This window comes from Haliaeetus albicilla, chromosome 18 (genome assembly GCF_947461875.1).
Source record: "Haliaeetus albicilla chromosome 18, bHalAlb1.1, whole genome shotgun sequence".
Lineage (NCBI taxonomy): Eukaryota > Metazoa > Chordata > Aves > Accipitriformes > Accipitridae > Haliaeetus > Haliaeetus albicilla.
The window spans coordinates 7,866,847-7,886,495 of NC_091500.1; the positions used below are offsets into that span (position 1 = coordinate 7,866,847).

The 19,649-nt window shown below is 42.4% G+C and overlaps 2 protein-coding genes across 2 annotated transcripts in view; one reads left to right on the top strand and one right to left on the bottom strand.

The window, feature by feature from the left end:
- The first annotated feature begins 18 nt into the window (after positions 1 to 18).
- SF3B6 (splicing factor 3b subunit 6) lies at positions 19 to 5,287 on the top strand. Its single transcript, XM_069805686.1, has 4 exons — positions 19 to 183; positions 496 to 614; positions 3,073 to 3,211; positions 3,712 to 5,287. Exons 1-4 carry the CDS (start codon positions 154 to 156, stop codon positions 3,799 to 3,801), a joined length of 378 nt encoding a protein of 125 aa, XP_069661787.1. The 5' UTR covers positions 19 to 153; the 3' UTR covers positions 3,802 to 5,287.
- Positions 5,288 to 9,122: 3,835 nt separating this feature from the next.
- Positions 9,123 to 19,649, bottom strand: part of FKBP1B (FKBP prolyl isomerase 1B) — a 47,646-nt gene continuing 37,119 nt past the window's right edge. The window contains exons 3-4 of the mRNA XM_069805687.1: positions 12,422 to 12,534; positions 9,123 to 9,814 (exon numbers count right to left, since the gene is read on the bottom strand). Coding sequence (XP_069661788.1) covers positions 9,686 to 9,814; positions 12,422 to 12,534 — 242 coding nt within the window. The 3' untranslated portion in view covers positions 9,123 to 9,685. The remainder of the gene's footprint in view (positions 9,815 to 12,421; positions 12,535 to 19,649) is intronic.

Sequence of the window (19,649 nt, forward strand, 5' to 3'; positions counted from 1 at the left end):
CCCCGCCCCGCAGCGCCTGCTCGCGAGGCGCGGTGCAGGCTGGGATAGCATCCGGGTCTTCCGCTGAGGCGAGCGGCGGGTGGTGGCGGCCGCGGCCCGTTCCCTGCCGGTGTTTCTCTCCCAGGCGGCAGCCCCCTCTCTCCGGCCGGCGCCATGGCGATGCAAGCGGCCAAGCGAGCCAACGTGAGTGCTCCCCCCCCGCCCCTTCCCCTCCCGGGCAGCCTGGCGGGGTGCGAGGCGAGGAGGAGTCCGGCGGCCCGCCCGGCCTGGGCTCCTTCCGCGTCCCAGGCCAAGGGAGTCGGTCCCCCTCCAGGCAGGGCTCTTGGCTGACAAGAGCGGGTCGAGTTCGTGGCTGTGGCGGGTTAAAAAAGGACCAGCGAAGCGCGCGGACTCTCTCGGTGATGTTAGCCCCAAGACTTAGCGCGCAGGCTGCCGCTTTTAAGGTTTGAAGTGAGCGCTCTGGGTCTAACACGCCGTATGTTGTTTCTCTATCAGATCCGGCTGCCTCCAGAAGTCAATCGGATCCTCTATATTAGGAACCTGCCATATAAAATCACAGCGGAGGAAATGTATGATATTTTTGGGAAGTACGGGCCTATTCGACAAATCAGGGTGTAAGTATTTTAGTTTTCCGTGAAAAGTTAAGGATCTTACGTGCTTTAGTGTATGCGTTATGTCAGTATTCCTACTGCAGTAGGTAGCAACTGGCTTTCACTGCTGAAAAAGTTAAACGCACTTTAGCAGTATCCCCGTGTGCCAAAGATGGATGTGATGATATTTCCTTTATGTGTGAATTCGTTAGAAAATAACAGTGCTGGTAGGTAGGGTGAAAAAGCTTAAATTTGATGTCAACTGAATGTAAGTGGGTAAAAATATGACTTACTCTGTTCAGGAAATCTTAAATTTTATCTTCACTGAAGGTAAAAGTAAGAAAGGCAAAAGTTGAATACAACCAGTTTTCATATTTAATGAGTATTAGAAACTTAACTAATGGGAAAATCGAGATGATACTATTGCTGCTAGACCTGTCAACCAGAAACAAATACCAGAAACCAACTCTCTGTGTGTCAGGTACAGCTTGTCCCCGAGCCATGTAGGCTGTGGATAATGGCGCTCTGACTGTAACTGTGTTTTAAAATGCACTGAGGTTATACACGTCTGCAGCAAATCTGAGGTTCTTGTCTTACGTCTTCAGCATTTGAAGTAACTGAGCTCTGATGTTTCTTGTTATCCTGAGTACTGTCTGAATGTTGTGGATTAAACCACAATTTCATCTGGTTAGTACTATATTCCGGTAAGTTCCCAGTGGAAAGAGTTGGCTGCAGCTGGAATTCAGGAAGTGCTTTTAAGAACCATAGTAAGGCTGGTTGGAGATTGACACTCATACAGAAGGATTTTTTTTTTCCCCCTTCTGAAAAATATTTAGGAAGGGGAGGGGGAGGAAACAACACTTGGTGTTTAATACTTAAAAAGAAAACATTTTAAGTCACATTTCAATAGATGTACAAAAAGAAAGGAAAAACAGTTTATATTTGATATGAGTCTTTTTGTACTGCTTTTATCTGGATGGTGGCAAAATAACCTGCAGCATCTCTGAGTTCTCGACTAGGTTACTGATTGGATTAGAGCAGAATGTATCCTTGTCACTTACAGCGCTCTCCATTTCCCCATGCTCTGCGACTGGGATGGGTAACTAATCCACATTACATTTCGTTGTTTTGGCTATGCAGGACATAAATACGTAAACAGTTAAACAGACTGAACTTTACTACCCCAAGTAGAAGTGCTCATTCCAGAGCCATAGTGATTAAAAATGATTATTCAGTGTATAGAATAAAGTCAGTCTTATGTATAGAATTGCTTTCAGTAAACAAACAAGGACGGGGGGGGGATGTACTGCTGATGCTGTGTTGGAACGTGTAGCTAGTGAGATCCTTCTTGTCCAGGGAAGGGCAACAAAAGTGACTGGAGAAGTGGCTAAAGGAAAAAGGGACAGCATAAACTTTGCTGCTTGGCTAAACAGGTGGAATTCTTCACTAATAAGCATGAAGGAAAGCTAGTATTTAAGGTTTCTGAAAACATGTAGGTTGGAACAGCATGATAGTGGGACATAAAGTTATTATGATATATCAGGGGAGCTTTCTGTTGGAGTGACGTGCTGGCCTATGCATCCAGCAGGGAACTAACTGCAGGCAGCCTCCCTGCTGATCATTCAGAACTACTGATTTGCGTTGTTTTCCACAGAAATCCTAACATTGTCACGAGACAAGGCGTAACATGGAACTCCCTTTGTAATGACTTTTGTGCTTTGTGCAGTTTTTATCCCATTCTTCTCTTCATTTTTGTACGCATCCCGGTGTGGATATGTGCGATGTCCTTTGTCCTTGGGAGTTCTCTTCATAGAAGCAAGCACCTTAGAGAGAGTTCTTCTGATTATTAAGTTCGCTATAATTAATCTTTTAGCTGAGATCTTCTGGATTTGTAAACTCTGCCATCTCTCCGGGCTAGTTAGCATTATGTGCCCAGACGTGTCTCCTGTCCCTTTGGCAAAGGAAATGGAATTGATGGTCTGATAGGTGATGGCTGTGTGCCTGAAGTCGCCTTGCACTAGCGGGGCTGTTTTGACTCTTCTGAATTGACTTTGTGAGGTGCCAAGAGCTGTATTCCATTCTAGGGAGACATCTGATCCAGACAGCCATTAACTGGCAGCCTGGTCTTGTAATATTAAATAAAACAAGCTAATTGCTGTAATAAAGACTTGGAAGTATTTCCAGAAATATGACAACCATTGACAGCAACAGCCTCTGATAGTTGTGGTGGCGAGGCAAGTTTCCCTTAAGGAGCACAATGCAGCACATGCCTCTGTCATGTTTTCCTGTTGTCTCTGACTCTGAACTGTACGTGGAGATGGGTGTGGAAAGCAGGGAGGTATTTTAATATCTACAAAAAAATAACAAGAAATTGGTTTTTAATGAAGTTGCATTAGTTAATCTAATCTCAGCCACTGCTAAAGACTAACAGAACTATTTCCTGTTCATTTTGTTTAACATCAAAACTGATATTGCTCTGCAGTGGAAATACTCCTGAAACTAGAGGAACAGCCTACGTGGTCTATGAAGACATCTTTGATGCCAAAAACGCTTGTGATCACCTTTCGGGATTCAACGTGTGCAACAGATACCTTGTCGTTTTGTACTATAATGCAAACCGGGTACGTACGCTTGGGGTTTTTTTAAGTTACCTGTGAATGTAGCTAGCACAAAAGAAAATTCAGTTTGAAAAGACAGTTTCTTGGATATTTTTAAGAAATAAATCCAAACTGGTAGAGGGAATGGATCAGATCAATTGTCAGGGTTTCATCTTTACTTGGTGATTTGTGTGCAAGAAAAGGGCCTCTGGACCAAGGGTGTGAAAAACATGTTTCTGGTGAGTGTATTTTGGAGAGGAGGAAGTAGGGGCCTTGAAACTGCACAGCTGCAACAAGATGTGAGATCTCGTTTACAGATGAAATGTCTCTAGTTCTTGATGTTCTGCCTGTTACTGACAGCATCCAGGGTACTGTGGCATTCTCCGAGGTTGAGAATTAAGCAGCGCTGTTTGTGTGTGATGTTGGTGTAGTTTGCAGTGATGTTGGTTGTGGTTACTGGGAACTAACATGTCATCAGATGACATTTTTTTTTCTTCTCACATCTTCCATTTTCCTAATTACAGGCATTCCAAAAGATGGACACAAAGAAGAAAGAGGAACAGCTTAAGCTTCTCAAGGAAAAATATGGAATTAATACAGACCCACCAAAATAAACTGATCTTTTTGGAAAACTGTTCTCAAGCTTTGCCGTCAAGTTCAACTGTTTTCAAGTTCTGCCGCTGAGTTCTTGAACTAAATATAGAATTCTCAATGAGTATAACTTTTTTTTTTAATTTGATAAGCTGTCATTTGAATCTTCAGATCTTCACATTAGAATTAAATAAATGTAGAACACCAGAAGATCTGCTTTAAGATTAAACCCCCCTAAATGGACATGGCTCCTCTGTGTTGCACGGGTGACCTGACAAATGCTGCATAACCACAGCCCTGTTTCTAGCAGGACCTTTCGAGCCGGGACCAAGCAGGTTGAGCATTTCACGCCTCCCGAAGTTCTCCAGGGCAGTCTCTCCTAGACTCCAGGGCAGATTTTAAGCCTGGCAGCCAGTTACGCCAAAAAGCTCAAGGGGCTCTGTGTGAGCTGCCTGCGTGGAGGTAAACGTCACTTGCCGCTTCCTGAAAATGGGAGTATTGCAACTAGTCTCCCTGCCACAGGGATTTTTGTGCTTTTTAAAAAAAGAAATAAGTATGGCTTAATACTTCATCACACCTGTGTATTGTACACAAATTATTGCACCTTTCTCCTGCCAGAAATGTTTGAAGGAGCCTAACTCCATTATGTGATCCTTAGGCTGCTTCTTACTAGAAACAAAGCAAGCCCAAATCCACGTTTGTAACAAAGTTTCTTTTACAAACTATAGAAAATGAACAGCCTTTTAAAAGAATCCAACTGCCTAGGTGACCTCAGTCAAAATATCTGGAGTAGTTGAGATGCAACTGATGAGCTGCAGTAAAACAGTCTTGCTGTAATAGTGCATTGCTGCAGGGCTGACTTAATGGTATATGAGATCTTGATTACCTGTGCCAGGTTTGCGCTGAGGTTAGTAGGAGCGACAGGAATACAATTCATGCCTTTTAAGTAGAGAACACCCGACCGAAACAAGACAGTAGATGATGGTGGTAATTTTAGATACCTGTAGCACGATTGTTTTCTACTTGGTGTGTTTAAACTGTAATATATTTCATGTACATAAATTTAAGATGTAGTATTGGTGGAGGAAAAACATTTAAGTTTTTTGGGTCTTTTTCAGCACTCATGTCCTGTGAACAAAAATTAGTGTGATACGGAGTATGCATAACCAGTATGTTTTGGAGGTGGAAAAGAATAACCTCTACCTCTGTTCTGAACCAGCTGGAAGTCGTGTGAATGTTGGTACTATCTTGCCTGGGGAGGATTTATTTGCTTGGATGTGATGTTTAACTCCCTGACCAGATGGCTTGCAGCCCGTGCAGAACATGGGCAGATACAAACGTACTTTGCCTGAGGATTTGTAATTTAAGTCAGTTTTTTTCAGTGCATTATACTGTCATAAGGGAATGTTTCCATTTTCTTACTGTTAGATTTTTGTTGAAATCTGTCACTTAAAAGAACCATGCTGGTTTTGTGTCCATGTAGTAAAAAAATAAATGTGTGTCTACATAGTTTTGCTTTTTTTCATCCAGGCTTTATGCTTGCTACTTCTGCATGTAGCCTTTCCTTTTAGAAAGGAAGTCATGTGTCACCTGCATGTTTACAATACAGGTAGGAATTCGCAGAGCACCTGTCCCCATATGTACGTGAATGTTCGTGCATGTTCAGCACCTGACTGATGGGGGAGGATGCCTGGCTGTGGGTACCAAGGCCCAGCTCTAAAAGGGAGGAGGTCCCTTGCAGTTGCCATCTGCTGTGGACCTCGTTCCTCAGCTGGGAGGAGCGGGCAGGCTGGTGGTGATGCTCCTGGCCGGCTGTTTCACCCCTGAGCAGCAGGGAGGAGGCAGCTGAAAGGGCTTGGGTGTGATTTCAGCGTTGGGTGGGTGCTCGAAATCCCATCCTGTGCCTGACCGGGGAGCGTCCTGCTGGGACGGGTCTCCCTTCCCTTCTACTGCAGACAGGCACATGGGACGTGAGCAAGAGCTGTGTTATTGTGGGCGGTAAAAAGCCTTGTCCTTAGGCTGCGGCTCTTCCGTACCTGTGTCCTTCCCGTAAAATTGATGCTGCTTTTTGCAGCGAGAAGCTGTGCAGGCCCCAGTGAGCCATCCCTGAGGTCGGGAACAGGCCATGGGAGACTTGGAGCTCGTTAGCACCTGGGGCCGGAAGGACAGAAAGGTGAAGCGCTGCTGTGATGTCATTGCCAGCTTTCCCAGTTGCCCAGCGGTGGGCTTGCTTCTGTGTGAACATCCATGGCTTTTTAAAGGTTACAAAGCGCTCCCCCCGCACTCCCGATACATACAGGCCTCATATATATATATATATATATGTCACGTATATAGACACACACACATACATGTGCCAAACATTAGGGTGACTGAGGCCATTTACACCAGTTGCTGGGCATTTAGAAGGCCCCTCGCTGTAACAGGAACTGGAGGTGCTTGTTACCATGCTGGATTTATGCTTTTAATTAATAATAATAAATACTGATAATAAAATACCGAAGTGCTAATAATGGTGCCACATGCTGCCAGCCTTGTTTAAAATCATATGCAAATACCGCGTTGCTTCTGTCAATAGCAGAGAGCATGGTGCTTGCACTACAGTGTCTGTTTTGATGAGGATTTGATGCTGTTTGAAAAACATATATAAAAAGCAATTCTTTAGGGTAATAAGATTAATAAAAATTCCTTCAATGAATCCTCAAGATCAGCAGCTTTTGATTTCTCTGAGAGCTCAGCTGCTGCCTTTCATTAAATATTCCATTTCATACTTTTTCTTCTAGTGTCTGTTCAGGGCTTTCAATGTCCCTGCACATGTAAAATGAAATAATAATTTGTACCTGCAAGACAGGGGGAATGGAAATCGAATGCCCGGAGGACTGTTTTGATGAGGTCTGCTCAAGATTTTGTTTGAAATGTAATATCAAAGGACAGGGAAATGAGTTCAGTTATATGAATGGCAGAGGGGGCAGCAAATAAGGCAGATGTTACCAGCCTCGTATTCTGCATCTGCACTGGTTTTTGTGTATGCTCACTTCCCATTTAATTTTTCAGGAAGTAGGGCATGAAATTAAGCCTGGAAGGTCATTTTTTTCCATTGATGCTGTTTAGAAATTAGTAACAAGAGCATATCTGATTACACAGGCAATGACAGTAAATTTTTTCCAATCCATTATATAGTGGTAATAATTATATGTACTGTGTTGATCGATGATACAATTAAATAAATTAACGCATTTGCAGTCAAATAAAGAGCTGAAGATTACATTTCCTTGAAGACTTAATTTCCCTAAGTATCACAAAGCACAATTAGTTTTCCTTTCAGATTTTTTTTTAATGAAATTGGCATGAAAAATGTAATAATCTCTGCTTCCAACAAAGGTCTCTGCAGAGAAAGGGTGATGAAGAGCGAGCTTCATCAACCAGCTGTAATAAGGATTTTACAGACTTGGTAATGGCCGGGTTGTACTGCTGAGGGCAAAAGGAAAGTGCACAGCAGCTCTGCAGATAGAGACGATAAGACTGAGTATGATCAGCTCTTAAAGCCCAGCAGGAACACGTTTGTCACTGGTAAGAAACCTAGCAGAAGGGGGAGGGCAGAGCAATGCCCTGCCTAGTGCTTTAGACGCAGCAGAAGCTTGCCCACAGCAGGACCAAGAGACGATGGAGGGAACACGCGACCATTCTAGGTACGCCGAGCTGATCCTTCACTTCCGAGGCATTCAGGAAAGGTCCCAAACCAGATACATTCATGTTTTTCTCTTTTTTTTTTTTTTTAATGAGCAACTAACTTAAACGGGGCATCGGTAGGAGCAGCTTTAGACCAGTGTGCTGAATCGACCTGTGTTTGACAGGCACGACAGGGCTACGTTGCATTTAACGAAGACATTGACAGGAGCTCACATCTGCAACTGCTGCAACACAACCTGCAATCTATAACCCAGTGCTGAAATGAAGACCAGTGACAGAGGCCGGGGCAGTGGCAAAGGAGGCTGGGACCTTTATAAAGAACTTGGGAGAGCTAGTGGGCATCACGCTGGCAGGTCTAATTCTCTACTTATTAACAGGAAATTAGCCTGTCCTAAATAAAAGAACTATTAGTGAAATGTGGATGTGTAACCTCACTGCTGCAGTGATCCTAGATTTCCACCAAAAAAAGGGATCCTGGAAGGCCTTTTGTTTCTTTACAAAGAGGGGAGCAAGAAAAAATTTTACTCCACCAACCCTCAGTGAATAACAGTCTGTAAGAGATGGGTTTTATGGGCTTATTAACTAACAAACTTAAATGCAGCTTTGTGGGTAAAATGAACATCTAGAGAAAGAAGACTGTGAGCTGTACTCACCGGCCAGATAGATTGCCAGTCTTGCTTCTCTGTGCTCCTTTTCTCTCTCATCTCCAGGAGGTAGCACCTGGAGGTGCCTATGTAGCTTTGCAGTCTGTCTGCTCGTGGTAGCTGTGTTCTCCTTGCACAGACTCACACAAGGAAATAGCTTACCACCTGCTCAAAATCCTTCCATCAAAAAATCCATTAGTGCAAACTATGCAAATAGTTTATAGTCAAGTTAAATAAATAATAACACTGTGACCCAACGATGCTCTTTTTTTCTAGAGCAGAGGGGAGAAATCAACTTTAGGCAAAGCAGAATAACAGCAAAGAGGCAGCTTTGCTGATCAGGTCCTGCTCCTAAAACCAGGTAAATGACAGTCTATGCATCTTCCTGTCTCCAGAGGAGGAACCAGCATTCTGTGAATTCATATAACCATCAAATGAAATAAATATTGGTCAGCCTCGAGAGCCAGGAGCCCAGCACACAAAGTAAGTTTGCAGGCTACGTGAACAGCATCAGAAGATGCAGCCTAAAAAAACCCGGTGTGTTCAGTGCCCACATCATCCCACGATTCAGATTTGTTTTGTAAGGTGGATGCACATAATTCTGCTCTTCTCTAGCCTTTCTCAGCTCCAGTAGAAAATTTTACACTAGTTTTACTGTTGTAAAGGCACAGAACTGGACCAGCACTGCATGTCTTTGAGAAGCATCACTTCCCATCTCTTCAGCTGCTAAATTTTGGCCAGAGTTGAAAGGCCACCAGCAGGGCAGGGGAGATGGAGAGTCAGGAAACCTCTCTGTCCCGGCAGCCCTTACTCACGCGTTCCTGGTACCTCTGGTCCCGCAGAGATCTTCCACTGTGCCATCTGTAACAGAAGCAGTGTGTGGAATTACGTGTATTTCATATAAGAAGGGAAATAATTAACAAAAAATGGGTTGATGATTGTTTGAAGAACTTCTTAGACACGAAAAAGAATTCCAGTGGCCAGAGGAAAAAACCAGGAAATAGAAACTGTAAAGTATCAAGATTTTATTGTTTTATATATATACTTTTAATTCTTAAATGAGACAGTATTTTTTAAAACAGCAGCAAGCAGAACGTACAAGTTGAGAAAAGTGGCAGCGCAGGTAACTCTGTTTGGCTAATGCCCGTTCATGTACAAGGCGTACATTGGATTTTTTTTTTTTTGAGCACCTTTTGTATTTTTCTTTTCTTGGTTTAAGTGTACAGTAAGGCAGTGGTTTTTCAATAAGGAATATATATATATATATTTATATATATTTTCAATCATCACTGTGAATTCTTCTCACATGCAAGTTAAATAAAATGTACAACTTGAAAATGTTACAATGGTAGACATTTTTCCCAAAGCAAAGCTTCTAATAAAAGGCAAATACGGACACCACAAAGTTAAAAAAGAGAAGGAAGGCATAAGAAACCGAACGGCAGGCGCTATTGACAGGACAGCTTGAGCAGGGAAGGTGGGGATTCCAGTGAAGATTTCTCCCGCTGCCGGCAAGGCAAGAAAGAATGGATGGTTATTAACAGATGTCTCCAGCCAACTCCCTTGAGAAGATTCACTCTAACCTGAGAAGCTCCACATCAAAGAGGAGAGTAGCATTGGGAGGGATGACCCCAGGGTGGCCTGTGGCTCCATAGGCCATCTCAGGTGTGCAGGTCAACTTTGCTCTTTGTCCTAAGCTCATCTGGGTTTTGGATGTTGGAGAAAGGAAAAGAGAAGACAAAAAAAACAGCATTAGGAGGAAAACAAAGAACAAATCACCGTGTGGCAGATTTACAGAACTGAGGAGAGTTGGGACCATTGGATTCATCTTTCAGCTTCAAGCTGAAGCTGCCACAAACAGCTCAGACATAGGTCTCCTAACTCCTCTGACTTCTCACAGTAGTTATTTAAATTGCCAGAACCAGTCTGGGAGTCACACAAAGGCTTTTTAACACAGTTTGGTCCATCCTGCCTACACAGGAGCCAGCTGTAGGAGGTGTGAGTTCCTTCTGTGGCACGCAGGGTACATGTAGCACCATCAGTGGGTGTTAGGAAAAGGCTCTCAGTAACAGATAGGACCAGAGCTTTGTATTCATGAGAGATGAGTGCTGAAATGCAGTTAGGTTCGGCTTCTGAAACGCATTCAGCAACATTTTTCCTTCTTCAGCCACCCCCAGGGACAACTTCAAAACCATTGCTCAAAAGCTAATGCTGTAGGCACCCAACTTTTTGCAGGTGCAAAGCAAACACTAATGCAATCCTACTTAAAAGAGGTACTTACTTCCTTAAACTCAGCCCAAGCCAGAGGGCAGACATCTCACCTCAGGTGCTGCTTATTCTGGCAGAACCCTTGCCCCTGGGATGGACAGAAATGCTGATTTCTCTCACTCCACACTAGCTCTGGAGGTAAGAGTGCTCACTGAGATTTGGGTTATCAAGATTCAAATCCCTGCTCTTCCAACAGAGTATTTTGGGGTGGAGCACCATGCACTGGTGATTGAATATTCACTGGCCAGGAAACAATCCCTGATTTAAAGCAGTGATTTTAACTCAGACCTCTCTCCCAAGATCGGGCACATCACTGCAGTACAGATTACATGGTATCTCCTGTTAAATTTTTTTCAGGTTCTATAAAATATGCCAAAGCTAGAGCTTTGATCACTTTAGGTAGAAGAAAAATGTGCACATGAACTTTTCCACATTCTGGGAGTATTCATACCATGGGGCTGAGGCCATAAGAGCAGATGAGCTCCCCAGTCCCTGCAGGGATTTGCGTGGGGCAGGCTGGCTGCTACTCTGATGAGTCCCTGCAAGCCAGACAGCTAGTAAGTCACGCACGGGTTTTAGGCATGGGGCAACCTTGAATTGTCAGAAGTTGAGCAGAGAAATGCAGATGCTGCTGACATCTGACAGTCCTTAAACCAAGGTTTGAAAAAATCTACATGCTAGACACAGTGAACTGCCTTTTTCCAAGTGCCTTGTGTAAATCACACTCGTCAAACCCCTCAAAATCCTGGGGTGGAAGGAGACAGGCACAAGCTCGAGTTCAGACAGCGATCCACTAGGAGGAGCAGGAGGGCAGCGTGTTGCCACACTGATTACTGGAATGGCTTTTGGCCACTTATTAATTAAGGGACAGGAGTCAGGGAGCAAGCGCGGTCAAGGAAGGAATAAACTGATTCACTCAGCGCTTGTTGCCACTGCTTCATCTGCACTGGCTTCTGGTTTCTACAGCACACTGGGGTCCTGAGCTCCTCTTAGGCCTTATTGCAAAGCAAATAATAAAGAGTCCAGCTCAAATCCTTGAGAGGAAAGTGGGTATTTTGCAGAGAGTCTAGGATTCCTCAGATGGACTTCTACTTCTCTGGCTGGAGAGAAGGGAATGCTTGCAGTTGCTTTCTCCATAGGGCTGGAAACCATTTTCTCTTCCCTCCCTCCCTCTCTGGAAAAGCATGGTTGCATCATTCCTCAGTGGATTGTTTCTCATTTTGCATTCTTCCCTTTTCTCTATTTAAGCATAAGAAGTTGTCCCTATAATAATATTCGAGCAGTTTCCTCCTACACTGAGCTCTAGGAGCCCGAAACGGGGAGTCACAAGGAATATGCACCCTGATCTCATTCACTCTTGCACTTGAGCAGCCTGATCGCACTCCTCACTTAGTGGGCCCTCACAGCACTGCAGACAAAAAGCAAGAGTTGGCAATGAATTGCATTGTGTGGCTCTTCTAGGGTTTTACTGTGTTGGCACTCAAACTGTAATTAATGGAAGGCAGTTTCCTTTTTCTCAACGTAGAGTTGGTCAGTGAATGTTAAGTTTTGTAGCCGGGAGCCTGGAGTCATAAAAATTTAACAGTGCAGTTTGGTACCTTATTCAGTAAGGGTCAAAATCTGCAGCTCGGTCATGGATGTCATCAAAACCAGCAGCTTGGACTTTTATGGAGTAGCTGAAAAGAGGCCACTCCATAAAACGCTGCCATCTGGAACATTTTAGAGGCCACTGTTGCCTATTTGTGGAGCTGCCCATGGGAAAGGGACGGGCTTATGTGGCACACTAGCACCTGGGGAGGGGACGTCACCTCTCCCCTCCCAAACACATACCACGTGGAACACCACCTGAGTAGGGGATATCCCTGGATGGACGGAGGAGAACTACAGGAAATACTGTGCTCAAATGAACCATGCTTTTAGAAAAACACTCTGTATCCTACACTGTGATTTCCACTTGGTCTTGTCACCATTGCACCAGATATTGCTGTGCTCACACACCCTTCAGCTGGCTTGAAGTTCAGCCAGAATAATTTCTTTGTACCTGTGTAACACCTTCTTCAAATCCTTTAATGACTTCTTGTCTGCCAATCTTGAACCTGAAAGGCTTGTTTCTGTCTCTGGAGGAATCAAACTTCTTTCCATTCTGTAGCATTCCTGCCAAAACAAGACACAAAGTTTCAATCGGAGCTACATCTAAATTTAAGTGCTGGGGTAGAGGGAAGGAGTGAAAAATTAATGTCTTGGTCACATCAGCTGCTCATTTCCATTTTCACTTTGAAGCCTCATCCAAAACAGATAAGGCAGGGGAGTCAAACGCAGTGGTACCATATTGTTACCTTTGCCTTCTTTAGGCTCTAAAATGGAAATATATTATTCTTATTATTCTTAATGCAATAGGTTATAAGTCATATCATACCAAACATTGCACAGACATACAGCAGAGCTGTTGCTTGCACAGTGGAGCTTCCCAGCTAAGTAGATAAAAAGCAGGCAAGGAAGAAGTGGGAAGCAGCAGAAGAGAGAATCCCAATGCAGGTACCTGATTCAGGCCTGCTCCTGAACACAAAAAAGCTCCCTAAAACAAGTCTACAGACAAAGAAACCAAATTTAAGACAAATTTGACTAGGTTTACTTCTCGTTAAATACTTACAATTTATTTTAAGGTATTTTTTTAACAGCGTAACGAACTAAAGGAAATAGTCCTTGACAAATATGTAACAGGGGGCTGTTCCTATGTGTGGCCCAAAGATCACCACAGTCAACAGGAGCTTTCCACCCACTTCAAAGGGTAGGGATGTAGACTCAGTTCTGGGAATTCTTGAGCCAAATTTGCTGCCAGTTGAACATCTGCAAGTACAGAGCAGCTCCTTTGACTTGTTCCTGCAAATTTATACCAGAATACCTAGAAGGAATATTTGGTACCTTGGACTGTTTACCTTCCCTACCTGATTTACTCAGGAGTACTAGAATAACATGCATTACACAAACGTGGCCATTCCACACCATGCATGTGCATGTGAAACTTCTACACAATATTACAGCTGCATGTGTCTCCTCCTGCATTCAAAAATATGAAAATAGCAAGGACATTTATATGAATACTCTACTACCCTCATTCTTTATATTTTCATTGAGCCACAAGAGACAGTCACAGGAACACCTTACTCATTCCTTTTGATGGGCACAACACTGTTTCAACCTATATATTATGAACACATACCCAGATTCTATAGCAAATGGATAAACCGTAACAGAGTGCTACATGATTAGGTATTGTCGTTCTCTTTTCAATCAGTGGATAATTATGGTAGCTTTCAACTTAAAAGTACCTGGTAATTGCTCTTTCAAAATGCTATACTCTGGATATTGCAAGGTTGGGCTGATAATAAATCCTTTCTTTGTAATGCTGTAGTGACAGTTTTCTGGGCATATACCATGATTCTCCTGTGCAAGGTGCTGTACAAAGAAAAGTTTATTAATAAGCAAATATCTGAGAAAGTTTCTGGTTGAAAACAACATTATCAAGCACTGCTTTGACAGAAACTGCTGAGAAATACTGCCTTTATGATCCAACTTGAAAAATAGAGTATTGCTAGTTTCTTTTCATTAAAGCAGTTGTACTAATAGACCGGCTTGATGCACAAGTTTTATTTTTCAGTGACAACCACCAGTTATTGTCCAAACAACAACAAAAGGCATATTTTGCTTGCTTAAAAAGTCTGTGTTATGAATCAAAGGTAAATATAAAGACATGTGCGAAAATGAAAAACAAAGACTAAAAGGATAGGATTCGTCTTACCAACCTTTATGCTTCTTAAGATGTAGTCAGCTACTTTTGAGCTAATTACTCTGCTTCCCTCTATAATCAAGTCAGAGAAAAATGCACTTTCAGGGAGCAATTCATCTAACCAAATCTAGGGATCTCCATTAGGACATAATGAATTGCATCCTAGCAGTGCCTATTTCTTTGCAATGAATATAAGGAAAGTCCAAACAACTAGCTCAGACATAGATGTCTCCAAATTCATTAGTAGTTATATCAGTGGTGATAGCATTCTGGACTTGCAGTAATGAGTACACAGTATTTGACTGTTCCAGTGGGGTTCTGTGTCTAGATATTTTACATCAATATTAAAACCAAATGACATATTAAGGCAAATCAGCTGTTGACCAAGTCCAACATTTGTCAAAGTTGGTACTTCAGAGACATGCACGTATGTGTGTGCGTGTAAGGCCTTAGGAGGAAAATTATGGAATAACCTGCCCATAAGGTATGTTTCATAACCTTCACCATTAGTACTTGTCATATTCCTTAAGTTTTTCACAGTATAATAGTGAAGTATTTTATGTATGCTCCGATGCAAGTACATACACATATTATGCAATATATCGGCTCAGTGATATCCCTAAACCCCCTCCACGCAGGCTGGGAAGTCGCACCAGCTGCCTGCACAAAGCTTTCTAGTTACAGACAAACATGGGTTCATTTGTAATGTAGAAAACCAGCCTGCATATGGAGGAGGGCAGGCAGAGAGAAGCAGCTCGGGGGGGAACTCTTAGGCGTATCATATAATCCTTTTTGAAGTATTTGATCTTAAATTTAAATGGCAGTCCTTCCTCACAGCAATTTTATTTTTAAACACATCATAAAACCTTATGATTCTGTGAAGTGGAAGGAGACTATTGCAGAATCCCAATATTTAATAGTTTTAATATTAAAACTTAGTACTGTCATTACAGTCTGCATGCTCAAAGCAGTATGCAAACATTAATTATTCTTCACAGCAGCCCAAGGAGGTAGAAGATATTTATTATAAAACAGCCTGTCTGGAAGTTCTGATTCAGATGCAAAGTTCCACAACACTTTAGTATACTTTCACTTCATTTTGTAACTAAATCCTATTAAAACACTTAGCTAAAAGGTCTGATGGTTTACTAAATACCACACATCTAACTGGCAGCAGAACCAGAATTAACTCTTCAGAGATCCTGACAACAGCTACCGGACAATGTTTCCCATTTAAAATAATGTTTTTACCTGCCCATGAGCTTGCTAGTTTAATATATGCTCAACATGGCCCAGCAATGTGTGCTTGCAGCCCAGAAAGCCAACCGTATCCTGGGCTGCATCAAAGGAAGGGTGACCAGCAGATCAAGGGAGGTGATTCTCCCCCTCTACTCCACTCTCGTGAGACCCCACCTGGAGTCCTGCGTTCAGCTCTGGGGCCCCCAACATGAGAATGACATGGACCTGTTGGAATGAGTCCAGAAGAGGGCCATGAAGATGATCAGAGGGCTGGAACACCTCTCCTATGAAGACAGGCTGAGACACTTGGGGTTGTTCAGCTTGGAGAAGAGAAGGCTCTGGGGACACCTTACAGCAGCCTTCCAGTACCTAAAGGAGGCCTACAAGAAAGCTGCAGAGGGACTTTATACAAAGGCATGTAGTGATAGGACAAGGGGGAATGGCTTTAAACTGAAAGAGGGTAGATTTAGATTAGACGTAAGGAAGAAGTTCTTCACTGTGAGGGAGGTGAGGCACTGGAACAGGTTGCCCAGAGAGGCTGTGGCTGCCCCATCCCTGGCAGTGTTCAAGGCTGGGTTGGATGGGGCTTTGAGCAACCTGGTCTAGTGGGAGGTGTCACTGCCCATGGCAGGGGGGTTGGAACTAGACAATCTTTAAGGTCCCAAACCATTCTATGATTCTATAATATATCATATAAAAACTGACTCCCATTTCACCACCGAAAGCCTATAGAAGATTTTTGTGTTAGGCCTTGTAGAAGAAAACAGACTGCTTTTCCTATGTTTACAACAACAACCTATTTTCAGCAACGGCTGAACATTCATCAAGTGATGAATTCAGAAATGTAACCTCCTCTGTCATCACCCCACCTTACTGGTTTTGGAGGACAAACTGGGACACAGAGTCAGATAGATGTGTCCATATTCACTGAAGCTCTGGCGGGAGGGTCAATTTTTATATGACTGCCCTTTAAATGCACATCCAGTTTAGAAATGAGTCAGAGTCCCCATAAGCCCTGCAGAAGTTCTGATCCGGATTTAGATCTGAACTTTAGATCTTTTTTATCCCTCTATTTCTGAAAGTTAGAGTCAACTATTCAGGCTCCTGGGAGCTAAAACAGCATAATGCTTTATTTTCTTTCTTGCTAATGCATCAATTGATTTTCTTTCTGTGAAAAAATTGATTTGGCTAATATTCTTCAACAAGGACGGATGCCCATCTTTGGCCTGCTAGCACATTTATTTATCTAGCTAACAACAAGGAGAAAAAAACCCACAATCTGGGACTGAACAACGACATTGTTTTGCAAAGTCAGAACAATCAATAAGAGTTTTGACTGAGCAAGGACATCTAGATGCCTATATGCTTACTTGTTACAATAACCTTACATTTGATTCTGAAAGGTAAGAACCTTTGTATTAAAATCATTAATTGTACAAACTCAGTTGTCAGAATATTGTGTGGATTTGAAACCATTCTGATCTACAAGGTGTCATAATTAATAACTAGGTTTTAAAAATTAGGTGGCTGTAGAAAAGGAGATGTTTCAGATTGTGGGTCCTGCTGAATCACTGAAGTTCAGCTCATTGAAACTGAAGATCAAAGAGTAGATAAATCATTTTGTTAAGGAACATGACTAGGGATCCATCTAAACTGCCAAAAATACAATGGCATTTGGGCTGAAACAGCAGTGAAAACAAAACTTCAGTCTGGGTTTAACACAAGCTGTTACTTCTTATTAAAACAGGTGTGTCTGCACTACTCTTTTAACATGAATTATCTAACTGAGGTCAGACAACCTCAGCTAAGACCACATCATTTAAGTCTGCTTCCAAAGGGAAGAGGGCTAATGACACTGTCTGTACTTGCCCAATAACTTTTGAACCTCTTAGCCAATTTCAACCAAGTTTGATGGAGAAGTAGGGTTCCTACTGACATAAAGATCCTATGCATATAATGAAAAGATATCTGTGTAGGAAGAAGATTCTGTAAGTGCTTCTACCAAGAGAAAGGCTCAATCTTTATTCATTACCAGAGAACCTGTATTACTGAGGAGAGGTCAGGAATGGAAAGACATGAATGCTGCAGCTGGATCACAGTCTTAAGTTTCTTTTTACCAGAGGGTTCCTTCATCTGAGAATGATTCAGCTGAGAATTCAACAAACCACATAACACAAAGCGACAGAGCCAGCCCACCTATTTAGACACCTAACTTAGACCTATGGTCCCAACAAACCATGCCCCAAACCACGCCCAAGCCATTATCTATACAAAAGATGGATGAGGAGAGAGAACACCAAAGGCCCTCCATAGATAGCCTAAGTTTATGTGCCTGAATCTGGAAAATTCATGTGTAAAATTCCACTGCTAACATTAGCCATCCCAAAGGTAGAAAATGCATCTCAACCTGTCATCTAGGCTACTTCTACAGTTAATGGAGAAAGAAAGGTATCTCCAAGAATTATTCATACCACCTAGATTTAGATGTTAGGACTGCAATAACCTCCCGGAATTGTTTATCATTCTCAGTCAACTAACTCACAAAAGTTAAAAAAGTTAACAACATTAACTTTAAACGCTAGACTGCCAGCTTTTTATAGGGCCCTAGTGAGGAGGTATTAACTCATCCATCCATACCTAAATGAAGTAGACCAAATTGCATCCCAGGCTTCACTGGCTCCAGTGTTTACTGAATTATTTGCCTTTGCAGTGTTGACACATTCTGGGAATCAGAAGACAGAGATCCTAATCCAGGACAAATCCCTTGGTTTCAGTAGCTGCTCTCCTTTTATCCTATACAATAGGATTCATTTACCTCACAAGAATTAAGGGGATAAATTGAATAGGTGACCTTCAAAAAACAGTAACATTCATCTGCAAAGTACTCCATCACCTTATTTTTTCAAACTGTAGTTACCTACAGAACGTAAAGGTAATACATACACTTGAAGACAGCTACCTTCTGAACCTATGTTGGCAGCAGAAAGAGGGGCAGATATTCAGAAGGTGTTTCTAGGACACTGTCCTGTTTGATTTTATGTAGACCAGAGGTTCTTCAGGACAGGGACTATATTTTGATGCCCTTTAATGCAATCACCTTTCCAATTATGCCTTGTAATAAATCTGTGCTGTTAAAAACCTGTCATTTGGTTTGGTTCCTAGGACTCCCAGAGGCAGCATTTGCTGCAGTTAGTGTTCCTGTGGGTTAAGAATTTTTGATCTCAAGTGTTTCTTTTTTTCCTTAAAATATATTGTTTCTATGTCAAAATATGTCAATGTTCTGTCGAGAGAATGTCACAAAGACTGGAAATTCTGATTTCCCCCCCATTTACAACCTGTAACTATTACTAATATACACTTTTAGTCTGGAAAATATGTAATTGGCAAGTTTTTAGAAACTGTACAAAAGTCTTTGTGTCAAGATTGACACCTTCACGGTGTATAGAGGAAGACACAGCTCAGCAGAGCACAGGAGTTCAGCAAAATCGCATAGGCGTGGTGGGAGAAAAACATTCATGAAGTCACACATCCCATCCCAGGTTGGTTTACACCAGCAGAACTCCACTGATTTCAGTGGTGTTATTCGCATTTTACATTAAAATAGATCAGTTCTCTTCAGGACTCAGTCCTGACATACTGTGGTAAAGCAGGACAACTCCTCCACATTCAGTGGCATTCCCCCCTAGCTCATAGCTGAGTCTCATGCTAACCCACCTGAAAATCTTGTGGTTTCCCATCAGGAACAAGAACAGTTCCCACGTGTCTTAGTGTTAAATGGAGAGATCTGGGCAACACTTTTCTAGGCAAATACAGTTGGTGCCTTGCGTTTCTGCTTTCCAGAGAAATGCCTTGAGGACCTAACATGCCTCAGCTCTCCAGCTCATTCCATGAGAACCCAGATCTGCATAAGCTGGATATCTCACACCTCTTACATCTTAATTTGCTGGTTCATTATTACCTCAAAAGGCAGTTCACAGTTTTACACCTCTTCATCATAACAACAGCTCCCAGTAATCTGTAGTTATACCTGGTCATAAGCCTCCTTCCAAACAACCACACAGTAAGTAGTGTATACTTCTGATTTCCTTGATATGACTTCCAAAGCAAACTCTTTTCTGGACAAATTTGGTGTCTCATCAATTTTACTGATGAAAATGATTGTTGTAATGGAAATAAAGAAAGAGTGTTGAATGTGAGCTGGAGGATGCTTTCATTTCCTACACTATGTTTGAATAGTGGGCCA

Bases quoted from the DNA above. Each gene is read 5' to 3' on its own strand.
- SF3B6 (XM_069805686.1), top strand. From the start codon at position 154: ATGGCGATGCAAGCGGCCAAGCGAGCCAAC. The intron at 184-495 runs GTGAGTGCTCCC...TTTCTCTATCAG, and splicing joins AAGCGGCCAAGCGAGCCAAC to ATCCGGCTGCCTCCAGAAGT. The intron at 3,212-3,711 runs GTACGTACGCTT...TCCTAATTACAG, and splicing joins TGTACTATAATGCAAACCGG to GCATTCCAAAAGATGGACAC.